We start from the raw sequence: 18684 nt of genomic DNA, 5'->3' as shown, positions 1-18684 counted from the left end.
CCTCCTGGCAAATCCTGTAGTATAAGCTATATGACTCTGAGACCTCTAAGAAACATTTTCCTTATGGACAACTATTCCCAATAGTTTAAACAGACTATTCCAGAATGCCCACATAACATTGGGACTGATATGTAGTTGAACTGTCGTGTCTTTGAGACAGTTAAAGTAAATACATAGACTTTCTGAAGTAACCATTAAAAACTTACTTTACTAATAGACAAGTACCCATTACCAGTCTGACCAAACCCCAGGAATCTTTTTTATTCTTCTTCCGTTCTCCCAGGATTCCTAGATCTTGGGCAACCTCCTCAGGGCATTCAGGACTCTGCTTTCCGACATTACTTAGTCTGCTTTCTGCTTTTGCTTCTTGCTTAAAATCAGTCTGTGCTGTCTTTTTGTGGTTGGTTGCTTGTTTCGTTCATAAAGTGATTTTGTGTGTGTGTGTGTGTGTGTGGTAAAGCTGTATAATTATGCCGCACAAGAGTAATAGTCTCCTTTGTTTGGGGGAAATAGAGAAGTCAGTAATTTTGATTGCAGGCCTTAGATATTAAATGAAGGCAGCCTATTACACCTTGCCAGATAGTAAGTTATTGTATTCTAGAGTCGTTACAGCACATAGGTTTTTTTTTAATAGCTGTCAGGTATAAATGCTATTGACAAAACAAAATAGCAAAAATATATTCCTCAAAAAGCGGTAGCTTGTACATTTGCAGATTGCATCATAAGGATTGTGGTGGATTGACCTTGGCTGGACACCAGGTGCCCACCAAAGCCAGTCTATCACTTGCCTCCTCAGCTGGACAGGGGAGAGAAAATATAACGAAAGGCTCGTGGGTCAAGATAAGGACAGGAGAGATCACTCAGCAGTTACCATCACAGGCAAAACAGACTTGACTTGGGGAAATTAATTTAATTTATTGCCAATCAAATCAGAGTAGGGTAATAAGAAATAAAACCAAATCTTAAAACACCTTCCCCCCACCCCTCCCTTCTTCCCAGGCTCGACTTCACTCCCAAATTCTCTACGTCCTCCGCCTGAGTGGAGCAGGGGGACGGGGAATGGGGGTTGGGCTCAGTTCATCACACTTTGTCTCTGCCGCTCCTTCCTCCTCACACTCTTCCCCTGCTCCAGTGCAGGTCCCCCGCGGGGTCACCAGTCCTGCCAGCAAACCTGCTCCAGCGTGGGCTCCTCTCTCCACGGGGCCACAGGTCCTGCCAAGAGCCTGCTCCAGCACGGGCTTCCCACGGGGTCACAGCCTCCTTGGGGCATCCCCCTGCTCCGGCGTGGGGTCCTCCCCGGGCTGCAGGTGGAGATCTGCTCCCCCGTGGACCTCCCTGGGCTGCAGGGGGACAGCCTGCCTCACCATGGTCTTCCCCACGGGCTGCAGGGGAATCTCTGCTCCGGCGCCTGGAGCATCTCCTCCTCCTTCTGCACTGACCTGGGGGGCTGCAGGGCTGTTCCTCTCACATGTTCTCACTCCTTTTTTCTCACATGTTCTTACTCCTCTCTCCCAGCTGCTGTTGCACAGCAGTTTTTTGCCCCTCTTAACTCTGTTCTCCCAGAGGCACTACCACCATCACTGATGGGGTCAGCCTTGGCCAGCAGCAGGTCTGTCTTGGAGCCGGCTGGCATTGGCTCTATTGGACAAGGGGGAAGCTTCTAGCAGCTTCTCACAGAAGCCAGCCCTGCAGCTCCCCCGCTACTAAAACCTTGCCACGCAAACCCCATACACAAATGTGGTTTTGATATTTTTATATTTTTAATATCAGTCTATTTGTTTTTATCTCGCACATGTCTTGTGGTTTCACTGGGAATTAGGTTAAGAAGGACTGGAATTCCTCAGTCCTGGAAGTCACTACAGGTAACGATCTCTTCTCATGGTGTATCGTTCAAGAGTTATTCAATGTTTCCTTTCCCATGCAGATAGAAGCTGCTTCTAGCCCTACTCAGTCTGTATTGTTCAGGCAAATGCAAAAGAATGCTTATTTAATATGTGCCTCAGACCTCTTACTTCATTAGTATAAAAGCTTCTTTTGAATTTTTTGTGTTTTGAAAAGTGTTTTTGTAATAATTTAATTGCTTTTATGGTAGAAAAAAACTTAAAATAACAAATTATAAACTTAATGAACTTAAGTTATGAACTGATGAAGGCTAGAATGATGCAGGTTTAACTCAGTTTTAGATGGCTGAAAGACTGATTGAAGGAGATGAAATGGACATTTTTTGCTATTCTACTTTGGCCTGTCTTTGCAAGTGAGAGATTTGATCTTGAGGCTCTTAGTTTTGCTTCCAAAAAGTAGCAATCATTGAACGAATTGAAAATGAAATAGCATCTACTGTTAACTTGCTTTTTTGAGACTCTAAATTTTACTCTAGTTTGAAAGAAGTCACTCGGCTCCTACAGAGCGAAAATTGCTTCATTTGTTGAAGTTCATCAGATATACCTTAAAAATAATCCCAAAATTATTTAATAATAATAGCATACAGCCAATCCCATTGCTATTTCATTTTTATATCTAGTTGTGAGATTGAGTAAATTACAAAAAAAAACCCAACCAAAAAACCCCAAGCTGACCCACACCAAGAGGAAAAAACCAAACAGAAGAACCCCTGAAGGAAGCAGCGCACACTGTTGAACAGGGAGTCGCTGAACCCGGCAGCCCCCTGCGCCCCGATACAGCCAGAAGCTGGAGTACCCTGCTGTATTCTCAGCAGACACACACCCGGAGCACACGTATACACCATACGTGTACGATGCTCTGTTCACATCTGGCCACACACATTAACACTGACAGACGCACTCCGTACTCGTATCAGTACAGACAGCACCAACGGCCTCATCCTGTTTCTCCTCTCTGGCTCTCCTCTCTGGTGTGGAGATCTGCTAGTGGGAAATAAATGCATGGACAAGGTGGGTGCCCCCAGCAGCTGGGCTGAGACACTTGGTCTTCCCAGTAGATGCTCCTGGATCCCAGTCTCCCCAGCTGCTGGCACCAGGACATATGCCCCCGCCGAGGCTGCAGCCCCACTACAGTTGCTGGTACTCAGACCTACATGTGAGCACACACACACACATACACACACAAGTAGGTCTCAGTCAACCCCCAGGCCCCATGGTCTTCCCAACAGTTTGCTGGGACCTTCTGGCCCCTCCAGTAGCCACGTCCTCCAAGTGCCTCACCCTCTGAGATACACAGGCCCTCCCACTCCTCTAGCTCTTGGGCAACTTCACCCACTCACCAGGCTGGATCTTTGGGAACACTCACACGCTCACTTGCACACCCACACTCACCCGAGGTGCTCCACCATGGACACACAGCTCTCCAGCCCATGGTCTGACTCCAGTTGCTGCATTCAGCCCCCCCATACACGAACATGCATAGAGAATAGAGTCCCTCACCCAGGAAAAGCATTGGAAATTGAGTTTAATCAGGAGACGGGACAGACCGTGCTAGTCAGGCACAGGGCATGGTCACGCACGCATAATGATCAGCCCCAGTTTACATACAACCAGCCTCGTCCATTCCTTTATTCCTATATTTTCGCACATCTGTTCCTCTGCAAACCACCTGTATCCATCCCTTTCCCTGATGTTGGTTCCTGCCCTAAATACTCCATAATCAGCCTTGTTCAATCCCCAAATGCTCTTCCCCTGTACCCCAGGATGAGCCCCATACCCCTGGGCGGGGACCCCCCTCCGTCTGCGAGGTGACCAGAGAGCTCCTGATGTGGGGTGTCCCCTGGGACAGCCCCAGGGAGGCCGGGGTAGAGCCTGCGTCTCTACATTGGGTATTGGGGTTCCCCTGCTTGCCCAGGACCCTCTGGGTTTCTTCTGGGCTTGTGGAGAAGGACCTGTGATGGGCTGACGGCACCTGTGATGGTCCTGGGAGGAGGCAGGGCAAGGTGGTATTTGTCTCTCCCATCTACCATCACCTCCCTGTGCTCCTTCGTGTGTGCACAGGTGAGTTTTTTATTGCCTAACCAAACACGTCTAGCAACATCACTGGCTTTTCAAAAGCACGTCAATATGGGAGCCAGCACAACACACCTTTAAGCAACAACGGGATAAGAGACTTTTTTCCTTTTCCTAGTAAGAATTCAGATTATCAGACTTTTTCTACGCTTAGCATACAGATACTTTAATTATTCTTTTCAACTCATATCAAATTTACATCATATTTATTACCATGTTATCATAGCTATATTATTGCTGTAACTTGGCCAAAACCAATAGTAGCAAGCAGCCAATTTAATTTTCTTTTCTTCATTTGCTTTTTGACCAGGCAAACAGAATTATTATAATTTATTTCATTAAAATATTGGAACTACCAATTAGATTTAAAATTATGCATAGTTCATGTATTTGTTCAGCACATTTTTCAAATTTAGACCTTTCTAACATGCATTTTTGCAATATTTAGTGCCCCGAGTTTTAACATGGTCAAGAAAACCAGCTTGCTAACATAAAAAATTAAAGCAGTGTATTAGAATTACATGCTTGAATCCATTAACTAAATATAGTTTTAAAATGCTTGGCAAGCTGAATGTATAAATAAAACAATGTAGTATAAAAGGTATACTTAACTGGTGGGTGTTTGGATTTCACCTTGAATCATATTTATTGTCCCATCTTCCATCATGCCAGAGCAGAAGGTTCAAGAAAAGTTTAAAATTTTAAAAATGAACAGATATAGAGCGAAGGGTTTAGGGTTTTTCTCCTTTCTCTTTTTTTTTTTCCCCTCCTGTTACTTTATTTTGATTTTTTGACCTTTTGACATTGATTTCATTGATAAAAATAGTTATGCCTCGATTTCCCAGTGAACTTGTGGAATTTTTTTTATACTTTCAGAGTTTCTAGACAGAAGGAGACCTGGTTTAAATGGCCCCCAAAACCATAACAAATTACAGTGCAATGACATGCTTTGCCTTGTCTCCTTCATGTCTGCCATATCAGCAGTGTTGGTCTCCCAGAAATCAACACTCCCAATGGATATAATTGGACTCAGTTCTTGTTCTGCCTTGTTCCATGACGGCATTGCCGTAGGGGAAAAGATGTTACATTCACTCAGTTGTGAACTTGGGTTTTTTCATCCCTCTACCCTCACCTATGCTGATATACAAAGACTCTTTGCATATATTCTTGCAGAGTATATGATTTATCTTATACCAGTGCTTCTTAAATGCATAGATTCCCCAGGGGTGAAGAAATATTAACAGTCTCTCTATGAGATGAAAACCTAGTGCTTCCCAGGAACAAAGCTTATCAATGTACACAGAATGACTTAAAAGGTGTGATAATGAATCCCTTGCTTTTGCATATTTACAGTATGTATACTATGCTTGTTTAGCTTTTGCTTATTTCCAGAACAATAGAAGAAGTTTGTTTTAATATCTTTGGTTTTCATTTTAAGAGAAAGAATCACAATACTTTCTATAGTAACTAAAACTAATCTGCTTGAGTTAAATATTTATTTCAAAATTCCTAGAAAGAGAATAAAATAAGAAAGTTTCCAAAGCAAAACTTGATTAATGGGTATGTTCTACTTTTACAGTAAGAATCAGATCTCTGTTGTAGAGCGTTTCAAATTAAGTATGCTATTTTTGGCAAGTTTTCAGAGAGGTTCAAGGAGGTATTACGTATTTTGATTCTTATGTTCCGGAAGTTATCTATCTGCTGTGTTTGACTACCTTGAATAATTCAGGATTTAACAAACAGATAATCCTGAAGTCAAACAATGAATGTAATAGAGGTTGCTGAAATAAATGTGTACTAATGGAAAACCATGAGTGAAATAATGTAAAATCAACCACTAGGTAAAGTAGTTCTTTCAATGAATTTTTGTAATTCAGTGAGTCTGCATATAAGTGCATGTCTATCCTTCCCACACATTCTTTAAAACCTTAGAAATGGTGTTTGAAATAAGTGAAAAGTGTTTGTGGTATTTCCTTGATTCATGGTACTTTTAGTTGGGGGTTTCAAATCTAATTGTCACTTAGAGTAAATTTAAAAAAGAAAATTAGTAAAAGCAGTTGATAAAATAAAAAAGCCAGAAGAAATTCTTAATTTCTAGCTCTTAAGTGATGCTGAATATAATTTCCCATTAAATAGGACTAAGACAATAATTCGTATTTTGTTAAATTTTATTATCAAGAAAGTAATCCAGTCTTGAAAATGTCAACAAGTAGATAATCCACCATCTCTCTTGACTGTTCTTTTCTGTGGTTAACACAGCCACTGTTAAATATGTAGTCCTGTCTTCTCAATTGTATTAGTCTGGTTTGATCTTTCTGTGTCCAGTATTGCTGTTATGTTTTCCCTCAACAGAGTGAAAAGCCTTTTGTTGACCTTAAAATTCCCCTTTGTGAAGCACTAAGTCACCTGTCAATCTCCTAGATAAACTAAGGAGGTTGAGCTCTTTAAATCTGTCATTGGAAGCAACTTTCACCAGTTACTGCATTTTTATTTTGAGTTGGTGCTCTTTGAAACTTCCAGTGACCACTTATGTGATTTTAGTGATCTTAAAATATCAGACTAACTAGTACTGGATCTACAGCTAAAACTACATTTAACTTTTTTCCCCATGTGTGTCTTTTTTTCCTACTGCTGTTTTTGCTAAAAAAAATCATGAACATATAGGAAATTAACTAGCTAAGTCATGTTAAACTATACGACATAATTTAGGGGCATAAATAAGTTCTCTTAACTGTATTAGTATGCCTGTCATGGCTGCTGTAGGTAGACTATGCTTGTTCATTTACCTTTTTTCTTCCCTTGTTTTTTGTTCTTTCACATTGTGTGTTTCTTTCTCTGATACCATAATTGCAGATTTCCCCACATCCCATTAGTACAGTCATTGTAGTATCGGAAAGTAATTTATTTTGAAAGTCTTTTATTTTGACTTGTTTAGATTTGAGTAAGAGCACATTAAACTATTTTCCCTAAACTTTTGTTTAGTGTAATTGATTTACATTTCAAGGATACTTATTCAGCTACGTGGTAAAATCTGTATAAGCCTACAAAGAGAGAAATTCTCAGAGAATGTTTGTTTATGAAGTAGGAAGGAATAAATCTTTCTTCTACTAAAAGTAAGATTCTTTTGGCCTAAGCTTCATATGTGACTGTTGATTGTGAATAGCTCCCTTTTTGGAAATTAACTTAAACCATCCTTCTCCAGTCTGATTTTCAGTCTGTCTCAAAACTTGAGTCTTTTAATGTATCCTATATTGGCACCTGAGAATATAAAATACCCAATGCCATTAATCACTGGTCTGTATTTTCTCATTTCTAAATTTAGGTTGTTTGATCAAAAAGGAGAATTTTAATCCAATAAAAACTATAATAATGAAATCAATGTTTGACATCTTACCTTCCCACACATTGAATATATATTTAGCCTCTCCGAAAAAAGCTTTGATTTTTTTTGCATGTATACTTTTGTCCCTGTGCTAAAATTACAAGATACCCTTTATTAGCTTAATATTAGTCTATACCTTGTGATAAGGAAAGAGCAGGAGAAAACATTCAGACTGTTTCCTTGTGAATGTGGCATGTACATCCTCTAAGAGCTAGCTGCTTAAAATAGGTGCTCCTGTAGTGTCTCTTTAAAATTCGTAATCAAAGTAATTTGCCATATATATTGGGTTCAGCACATCCTTAAGATAAAACTGTCACTGTTACTCCCATTTTTAGAGCCTTGAAGCTTTTCCTTTTTCAGTGTTTGACATTAGAAATAATCTTTGGATTTGTTGTTAAAACTGCCATCTCATAAAGGCAACACGTATTCTTAAGAGAGATTGGCCATCTTGTCTGTTTTGGTGTCACAAAATATTTTTTTCTCAAAATTTAAAGCAAAGCCTGAAAGTTGACTTTTAGAGTGACAAAAAGAAAATATATATATCTAAGAGAACTACACTTACCAAGAGTACAGAAGAACTGGACCCTAGGATAAAGCTCTGTCCTCAAGACACTCAGTCCAAAGCTTAGGTAGAATTTCTCAGTGCCAACAGAGTGAGACGTTTGACAAGGTACTGAGTGGATCTCGTTTTATGATTTTTTTGGAGACAATCCCTATGTACTACTACTCAGTGTGTTCTGTGATAGTGTATATTCATAGTGTAAACTGTGTTGATACCATTTTCCAGAACTGTGGAGGGCATCTGCAGGCATTGAAGACTTGATGCCTGCTGAACTTGTTTTATTATGATATATCATATATTTATAGCACAAAGGAGCTAAGGCAGTCTGTCAGGGCAAAGGGCCAGCTAAGTGACGTGCAGAAGGTTAATGGAAAACAAATGGCTGTGCTTCTTTTTAAACTTGCAGATCCTGTGTCAGCTTATACACACAGAATGAGAAAGATTTGTGTGAAAATCTATTGTGACATCAATTTATCTTGGGGCTGTACCATTTGTTCACTAGTACTGCATGCAGAGATTTCCAGCACAGGGAGCAGGTGGAAGGTCTGATAATGACAGACAGTACTTTGCTAGATTGATGGAACAAGGAAGGCAACTGATCATGAACCTACAGCTTTTACAGGTAGCCATATAGTAGAAACATCTATGCCTGCTGTGAAGCTCTCTGGAGTTATAATACTGATTAGTAGGGAAGATTTTGAAAGCTGTTAGTGAGAGAAACAGTGAGATAGTGTACTAGACAGAATACTCTTCAGGCAGGGAATGCAGAAACAGCAGACAGTTGCTTTATTCCAGTGAGTTGGTTTATACTAGAGATCCTATGGAAAATGGCAATGCCTCTGTGAAAATCAAGAAGTGGGTAGCTGAGAAGCAAAGCTGGCAAGGATACTCCTAGGTTATTGAGTCTGGGACCTTGTTTTATCAAAGAATTTATTATAGAATTCCCTTCATAATCTAAAGTGAATGGTAAGATTGAGAATGGTTGTTTTTTCTTATTCTCATAAATATTAAACTTATAGAAAGAATTCATGGTACAACAGTCCATTGTGAAGCAGAAGAAAACCTAGAGATAGCTAACGAACTATTTACTGGTCCCACATGACTTTGAGTGATAAGAAAGAAATGTTTCATCTATAAGCCGAATCCAGAGACCATACTGATACTGCCGAATGTGGAATTGTAGTTAATTTCTTCCAGGGCCAAAAAATGCAAGTACTCCCAAATTGTGTCTTTGGAGGAGAACCCAGAAAGACTGAGGCACTAGCAACTGTACTGTAGCAAAAACAGAGAACTGTTCAAATACATTCCTTACAGTGCCACTGGCTTAAGGCTGGACAGGAAAGGTCCTGCTTGTGATCACCAGGTACTGGGCAATATGCTGTTCATCTTCACCTTCAAATATCTGTACTTGGGAAAAATCTGCAGTGAAAGGCAGCCAAGAGCTGAACTCAGCAGAGCAGCAGCAGAAGCAGCTTGAGGAAGTACCAGCAAATGATGTCAGAATATTTTAGCTTTGAGTGGTAGCCAGTATTCGAGGCCTTGCAGGTTATTTTATGCAGGAAGAAAAACTGGCAAGGTATTCATGTATTTGGGTAATTGGAAAAAAACATGTTATGTCATCCAAGATGTACACGAGGACTGTTGCAAAGAATGTGCTAGGAATAAACGGCAAGTGTTAGCTTTCTTGGTATGGAGTCACATAAGAGTATTCCCAAGGTATAACTGTATTAGACCCGAAAGAGGGTAAATTAGATCATGTTAACTGAGCCCTGCTTCTAGTATCTTATCTGACTTTGATATGACTTGTGTACTGCACAACATTTACCTGTTTTCACACATGCAGTTAAATGTATGTGCAATCAATTAATTTCATATGCTAGAAGTCCTAGAAAAACCCACCAAGGTCTTAGCCACTTACTGTTTCTCAGCCAAATGACTTCTGATTATGGGTTACTATTATGAAATAATAGAAAATAGGGTTAAAAAGGATCTTGATAAGCTAACCCTGTATCAAAGAGGAGCCAAATATATTTGACTGCTCTTTTCAGACCTTAATTTAACATGTTCTTTAAAACTTTTAATGGCTAAAATTCCACAGTTTCTCTCAGTAATTCATTGCAGGGCTTCATCACTTTTACTGTTAAAAAGCTTTTTTCTTGTGTAACCAAAGTTTCCCTTGCTACAGATAAAGACTGTAAGTTCTTGTGCTAGCCCTAGTGGAACTGCAGAAGGTATCTTCCTCTTTGCAGTTCCCTTTTAATGTTTACAGTGTATGATAACTCCTCAAAACCCTTTCTAGATTAAAATATTTCTCAGTTATGCCCTACAAATGGACAATTAGTTGTGCTTCATACCATCTTCAGTTTCAGTTTGCTTTTCCATATTTTTCTTCTTACTAATTTCTATCCTGTCTCCCCTAAGCAAAATTACACAACTAGAGAATAAGACTGCACATTCTTGGTGCCAAAGACTACCTGCTACCTTGCATTTATACAGCTTTTGGCTCATACATGATTAGTGAAGCAATACTAAAAAACCCCACCTTTTACTTGAAATTCATAGCCACCCTGAAAATATAGGAGAAATAAATATAAACTTTTTATACTGTAATAAAGATAATTTGAAGTTCATCTTCAACCACAAATTACAAGTTCTCCACAAAATCTTGCATATCAGGTAGGAGGAACCCAATTTAAAACAAAACAAAATGAAACAAAAACTATTAAAAAAAAAAAAGCTTCACAGTGGGAGAAGCTGGGTCTGAAAGGTGACTGCCTCCTACCTTCATATTGTCTGTGTAATTATTAGCTAATTACTAGTTAATTACTATCAGAGGAGGAAAATAAGTTCTTCAGGAAGTCAACAATCTAAGTGAGTTTTACATTTTTTAGAGAAATTTCTTTGGATAATTTAAGTTCTTTTTTCCAGTTAGTTTTACATTTGACTGGTAATTTATGGATGCATAGGAAGTACATGTAACTGTTTAATATGAAGTTCTTTAAACTTTTTTTCCCCCTAGTTTTAGGTGTTTGTTTAACCTTTATTTAGTATTTTCTTTGAGCTAGTACAAGCTTGTATGGTGATGGAAGGAAAGACAAACATATTAGAAAGTTTTCCCTTATAGTCCCAGCAGGCAACCTTCCGTGAGAAAACTGAAACTCTGCCTTACATCTTAGAGGACGCAGAGCTGCCAACACTCTGTAGGGCCTCTCTCAGTGTATTTTCAAATATAACTTCAAATAAGAATTAATTGCTCCATAGAATACAAGAAAATAATAACCCACAGTAAGAAGTACTTCATAATATATTCATAGAATTCACAGAAAATTGGATTTCTTCCCTTGAAATTATACTTGAAGAACTTGCATATGTTAAAAAATTTTTTGTTAGCTTGCAAGTTCCTCTTGTTTATAATCAGTGGTTCATTCAAAAGCACCTTCCAGTGTCAGAGAAAAATTATAAATATATTGAATTTCCTTGAGAATGCTGACAATGCTTTGTGTAGATTTCAGATAGGTTGTCACTGTTTTCAAGGTGCATGTAGAGTTTGTTAAAAAAAAAAAAAAGTCTGACTTGTCTTATCTTCTTCAAATCAAACAAAAACCCCACATGAACCATCTTTGCTCCAAAATGTTGTGTAATGCTTAAACCATGTAATTAAGTGGACTCGTGAAGAATTAAAATGAAAGAGTCATCAGAGATCAAGATTTAAATTACTTAGTTTACTTTTGGAAAGATATTGATTCTGGCAGGGTTAAAAATTTGTATATAGCTGTTTTGGTTAATAGTTGTAAATTGTTTGGGTAGTGCTTCCAGAACTGGTTATATACACAAAACTTGATTCTCTATTACTTTGTACTTTGTACAGTTATTCGCAGCTGTGAAATATGTATATTTGAAAAATATGCATGTACAGAGACTATTTGAAAGACTAACTGCTTCATGATTTTATTTAGTCATGTGTAATTTTTAAAAACATTGTTTAAAACTATCATGAAAAAGCAAACCTTCAGATTTCATATTCTTGAGCAATTTGGAGTATATCTGAGGTTGGAAGGGCAGTTTTCAAAGAACCATCCAGGGAAACAAAACTGTGGAAAATAAAAATAATTTAAAAATATTCATTTTTGTATGAATTGTAGGAAACCATCCCTGCTGTAATGAGCTGCTGTGTATAATATGCTTTTACAATAGTAACAGCAGTAGAGCAATTATTTCATGAGTTACTCTCTCTTAGAAATTAATGTAAGCAGAATAAAATGGAGAAAATTTTCATTTTGAATTTAGAGAGGTAGGAATGTAGAGAAAGCATAATACACTGAAGTGCCTCATGGCTCCAGAAAATAAAGCTGATACTACCAATGACTGTTTTCACTTTCAAAAATAACAAATTCAAGTCTTTTAACATTTTTAAAGTGCACTTAAGGTGTATTATTTCTAAAAAATCACACTAGAAATATATGACTACTACAAACATTTTTATATTTCCAGTTCTCTGAGACCAAGAAGAAGAAAAAGATGACTATGTGTATTTGGGTGTGATTCAGCCTTAATGAAAATACACCGATTAATAGATTTTTGAAGTCATAACACATCACAGTTCATTTTGAACATGAGCAACGCTCCTTTAAATCTTCTCCCTAATGATAAAAGTTCATTGAGTTCTTTAAAACTCATTGTAGAAAGGACTCACTGAAATATTATGTAGAAAAAAAAATGTAATTTTTTCCTCTTTTTGCAGTATTTCTGATCTACCATTTTATAGCTAATTAAAAAAGAAAAAAGATAATTTCATTAAGCAACTGTTTGCAATATATTGATTTTAAAAGACCAAATATTCAATGAGTATGCTTTGAGCTAAGAAAACATTATAATGCCTGCAATATGCTATATACTAATTTGTTTACAAAAAAACCCCCAAACATTAAGTCATAGATGATTTTCCTTAACAATAATTTTTCATAATAAATTTGGACTAGTCATATAAATATTGTGTGGAAATAATCGGTTCCACCTGATCTACACACATATAACTGAAATCAGAATCTGACAACCATAATCAAATAATTTCAGTGAAGTGCAAGTAACTCAAAATGTGTTAGAAATCTTAGAACAAAACTATAATCTTACTGAATGATAAACAAATCTTACACTACTTCTGCTCTAATTAAGTAATCTAACAAAACTAATATGAAATCTAATATTCATGTGAAATTAATTTGAATATTAAACTAGTGTCATATAACCCTGGTGTTTCAAGGAAGGTCTAAAAATCGGAAGGGAAATACCCAGCCTGCATGGAACTGGGGATTGTCTGACTATCCAGGCTGACAGCTTGCAGAAGCATGAAGCTGTGCTGAGAGGTTAGTACTACCATGGTGAGCACATGGTGTGTCTTGGAGTGTAAAGGCAGCATGAAAGTTCAGCCCCAAGGGTTCTCTAGCTGAAACAATTTCAAACGGTGAGTAATAGTCATGTTCTGTAGGAAGTCCTGGATCTTCTGCCCAGAAAGATAGTACTCATCAAGGCCACAAACAGCTATCTTGTCTACAAGAACAGGAACAAAAACCTTCCGAAAGAAGGTCATCTTCCATGTACAAGAAAGGCATATTTACTGTGATTATAACAATGTCTAAAGGTATCATAGTGCAGGTCATAGTCTGCTAAAGTAACGTGGGGAGGAAGAGTCATTCCTTTGTACCAAAGAGATGAGCTTTACCTGCTGAATGAATTTTGGCCTCTTTCTTCAACCCACAGAGATAGACTTAGAGAAGTGTAAGAATAGTCATGAACATTCATAAAGGGATGTATCTAACTCCATGCTTGTCTCCAGCCATGGCCTGAAGCAGATTTGCAGACTTCTTGCATCCACATTTGCCAGTGACTTTTGGCAAAGAATTTCACATGTCTACTACTTGTATGAAAAAACACTTCCTTTTATTAGTTTGAAATCTTACTCTTGTTAACTTCACGTGTTGGCCCTTGTCTTTTCATTACCTAGTTAATGAGTCATGAAAGGTCTTTTTGAAGTTCTTCAGACTGCAGTCTGTACACAAAACTTCATACTGAAATTTATCTGAGCTTAGTTATTTGTGAACATTTTGCTTAATCTCATTGATTGTCTGAACTTTCTCAACAATATTAGGTCTTGCTTAACCAAACCTATACAAATGTTTTAAATATTTAATTTTCTGTTTATTTTCATCTCTTCTCTTCGTTTAAGTAAACACAGACAAGTTACCAGTTATATTTTATACTTCAAATGCCTTGAGCAAGATGTGTAGGAGAATTAGCTTTCCAGGACAACCTTTTCAATGGCAGAACGGCAGCAGGTCTAGAATGTATCACACCAGCTTTATTCAGACAGAGATATAGATTATTATTATTTCAAAGTAATCTAACAAGATTTTTAAAATATTGCATACTAATTTTTTGGAAGTACTTTTTCACAAGCAACAAATCTGAATGCAATATATGTCTATACTATATATATATATAGATAAACACACAGAAGGTAATAGTTTTCTAATATCCTTAAAAGACACAGGGACTGTCCTTCTAATGTCTCAGTGCTACTTTTATTTTGTTACCCTCCTGATTGAACCAATGAGTAAAATTTCAACTGTTGGTAACAGCCTGGGCTATAGGTGGCCCTGCTTCAGCAAGGAGGTTGGACAAGAGGTCCCTCACAACCTCAACCATGCTGTGATTCTGTTATTCTGATCCTTTCTTAAAACTATTTCTGCGAAATTATCATAATCTTTTCTGCAAGGTAATTGTGCTTAGGGTAAAATGTATTTTCTTCACAGAGGTTCAAATATATTAGAAACTAAGAGCTTCATAAAAATCAGAGTAGGTTTGAATGGAGGTTTACAACTTGAAAATTTTACTTTAACTTTCTTAATCCATTCAAATAATGCCAGACATATATTCTTTTCATGGCTGATTTTAATTTAGCTACAGCAAAAAGTTAAGGAATACCACTGGTGCTTTCCAGTAGGCTGATAAGACTGTCTTGGACTTCCAGGGCTCAGCTCTGCCCTCCTCTCTGAATGAGTATCTCATCTCCAAAAGAGTCTTGAAGTTATGATTAACAGAAAAGGTGAAGTGAGTTAATTCAGTTAGCTTAACTGAATGTTTAAGTGAAGACAGCTGAAAGGTATGCAAACTTTAAAAAGTAATCACTTAAAAGGTGGAAAGTGCTGTTCCTACCAGACATTATTAACATAAACCCATTCCTCTTTTTGTGCTATTAAATGGCAAATCACCTTTGAAATCAGGAAAACCTTTTTAATGAAAGAACAATCAGGAAGTAGAAAAGAAGTATCTCAGAAAAGGTATTCAAATGTGATTTAATGGTTATAAAAAGTGCAATTTAGAGTATTTCTTTTATGTTACAGAAGGAATTGAACTGGTTCACTCAAGCTACAGTGTTCAGTGGTCTCTATTTCTCTTTCAGAGGTTGAATAGTTTGTATTTTAAAGACTATACTTGCTTAATTCTTTTTAAAAATAGAAGAAAATACTATGCAGGCCACATGTGAAAACTTACACACACATGTATGATAGAGGCAGAAGTTTTGTATTTATATTTCAAACTATCCCATTCAAGCTCATTGATCCCTATGTCTCACAGATACCTACGTTTGGCTGTTAAAGTTCTCCAGACATAAAAGCTCATGTCACCTGATGTTACTGTCTAAAATGTAGGAATCTAGCTTGAGTAAGTGGTGTATGTTTCTGTTATATTTTATGGAGAGGAAAAGGCATCTCCAGAAGGTGATTAATTGTGCCTATCTTAGAAGGGGATGAATTGCCCCCTTGAGGTAGCTATTTCTCTTCGTAAAACATACATTTTAGATGACTGATCTTAAGTATTGTGAATCCCCTATCTAATGTTCTTTCAGAGAGAGACAGAATGCCATTTTCTTGACATGTGAAAAAACTCCAGGGATGGAAACTTTAGACCTGTTTCAATGCTTGACTGTCCTAACAGTGAAAAAGTTTTTCATATATCAAGTCAGAATCTCTCTTTCAATTTATGTCCACTATATTTCAAATAAAGCTGATGGGTATAATTTTTACCCATTCCTGAGAAGCGTGCTTCAAGTATGTCTAACAAATACCTTCAAGAGTGAATTCCCACAAGGAATTTGAGTGATGATTGCCACTTTCACCCTAAAGTAGGGTCACAGGACAAAGAGGAGCAGGAGAGTATAGTTCTTTTCTCTGTCTGCTGTATAATAACTCAATGGTTTTAGCACTCACCCGTGAATGTAAGCAATGTGGGTTTTGAATCCTCCAAGAACTGCTCACGTTTTACGTGACACATATTAATAAATTGTGAAATTTATGCTGGTGGAGGGACCACAACTCCAGACAATATCCCAAATATTCATTACAAGAGTTGTGCTGTTCATTTCCCATTAAATATGGAATAATTTTAACAGACTGGTTATGCAATGTAAGAAAACAGAACGCAAGATGGTACTTGATGGAAATTTTAGTAGCTAAGTCTAGAAATCCTAAGAAAACCATATCCCTGCCAGAAGCCCTTGGGGTTCTTAGCCTTATTGTCTGCAATGATGTCTCTGTATAATGTGTTCTTGTCTTAGAAGAAAAGAAAACACCACACTGCTATCAAATCCATTTCATCCCATGCAGCTACAATTGTGTTTCAATCATCTTTCATCATTTGAACACCTGTTTTCCAGGTTTAGACATAAATGTCTGCACTTGCAACGTACATAGCACAAAAAGTGCTTTCTGCAGTACTTGCCCAATTTCAGCACTTAAGAAAAGCCTGCTTCTCTCTGAGCTTGCAAAAGCAGCAAAAGTCCAATATAGAAATAAATACAATGAAATCACAATTTTTAATGCGATATTTAAACGTATCTTAACTTGCTGTTCCTACCACTTCACTTCTTAGAAATATTTGCATACAGATCAGTGTATAGTGTAGTAATCATAAACTTTATCCCATACATTGACAAAAAGTAGCTGATAAACTGTGGTATTAATTTATGTATTTATATAGTATGAGGTGCAAATTACTGCCATTTTAAAAATGTTTAAGTTGATTTTTTGTTTCTGTTTGTATCTAGGATAAACGGCTGCATGTTAAGATTGTTAACCACCGCAAGATCTAGAAAAAAGAAATATTTAATATGAATCAGGAAAGGATTACTGCTTCTTATAATTTTTTTGTTACTGACATGCATCATGATGTTGCCGTTAGGATTCTGATACACAGAATCAGTCACTAGCTATTTTGCTATTGCTATTGGTTTTTTGCACAATAGTTTTGAATTGTCCAGGCTTGTTTCACAATTATTTTCTACATCTGATTTTATTTTCAATTGATCAAGTTGTTCCGAAGCCACAGAACTAATTAATTTCCTGTGAATGTGTCCTATATTTTCACCCTTTTCCCCTACCATTACAATTAAAATTCTACCCCATGTGTTCTTTAATGTATAACTGCACTAGTTTCTTCTCATGTCTCTTCCTGCTTTGCTCCTGATGCCTCCTATGGTGCCCTGACTACTTAGTAGGGATAGGCTGAGAGTTTGTCAGCCATTCAGCTGGCTAAACAGAGGAAACAGATATTAAACCTCTGATGCATCTGTTCTCTCTCACAAAACTTTGTCCCTTTGAGAGCTCTTACTCTCTTTCTGTTTCTAATTCAGTTGAAATTGCCCTGTAGATTCAAAAGGGGTTAGGTGAGTCAAAGAATGTGACATGCTGGGATCCTATAACGTTAATCTCCTTAGGAAACCGAACTAAAGACATGTCTACTACTGAAGAGTGAATCAAATAAAAGCAGATGTGAATATCACATTTAAAGCTTGTGGTCCTCAGATATATGTAGATAATGTATTGTAGATTTAATATAAGAAATAAGTTTTAAAAATCTTTCAGGTTTTACCATTTGCAGTGGCAAACATAGGAAAACATACATTTAATTAGGACAGGTTTTTCTTTTCTTTGACCAGAAGGAAATTTGAATTCAAAATATTGCAAATCCCGATAATATCTGTTTAAAAAGGACATCTTCCAAAACATGATAAATGGTTGTATTTTTGTAAAAATGTATTTGGATTATCACAGAAACTGCAGTTCTTTCAATCTGCTTGTAGGATTCCTGTGTAGCTTTGTATTATCGTAATGTATGGTTTGGCTGCTGTATGTCCTTTCTATAAGGTTTAATAATGAATTACCTTCTTTTTGTTTGCTTGTTTTCTCAGTGAAAAAAGCAATTGAACTGAAATCAAGAGGAGTCAAGATGTTGCCCAGCAAAGACAGTAACCACAAAAATTCCGTCTGTAAGTTGTTTATACTGTTATCTTTAGTGACTGCATATATCTTCTGGAGTCCTATTAAATATACAAATCAAAGAGAGAGGTGTTAAGAAGCTGTGGTCATAAAATGGTTATTATGCTTTCAATTGTCACTGAATTAGAACTCTGCTGGTAAACTGAGGTTGTAGAAAGCAGAATATGGTGTTGTAATGTCTGAAAAATATGGGTATGTAGAAAAACACACACATTTTATATGTCAGGATGTTTTTTATATCGAGATATCTAGAATTCAGAGATGCAAGGCAAGTTAGCAAATCAAGGCAGAACAGTGCCATATAGACTTTATCAATTCAGTACTGGGTGCAGTGAAGGTATCTTAGCATTTTCTGGATCTAACTTTATACTTTCTGATCCTTTTTCTTCCCCTCAGTTAATATCACAGCTCTAATTCTTTCCCCTCCTTGCC

At 37.2% G+C, this 18684-nt stretch overlaps 1 protein-coding gene across 1 annotated transcript in view; it reads left to right on the top strand.

The window, feature by feature from the left end:
• CSMD1 (CUB and Sushi multiple domains 1) overlaps window positions 1-18684 on the top strand; it is a 1239551-nt gene that overhangs the window by 744434 nt on the left and 476433 nt on the right. The window contains exon 7 of the mRNA XM_030037616.2: window positions 18165-18242. Coding sequence (XP_029893476.1) covers window positions 18165-18242 — 78 coding nt within the window. The remainder of the gene's footprint in view (window positions 1-18164; window positions 18243-18684) is intronic.

The sequence above is a fragment of the Aquila chrysaetos genome, chromosome 15 (assembly GCF_900496995.4).
Source record: "Aquila chrysaetos chrysaetos chromosome 15, bAquChr1.4, whole genome shotgun sequence".
In the NCBI taxonomy this organism is placed as follows: Eukaryota; Metazoa; Chordata; class Aves; order Accipitriformes; family Accipitridae; genus Aquila; species Aquila chrysaetos.
The sequence above is the reverse complement of the archived record's forward strand: the minus strand, read 5'-3'. Positions and strand labels throughout refer to the sequence as shown.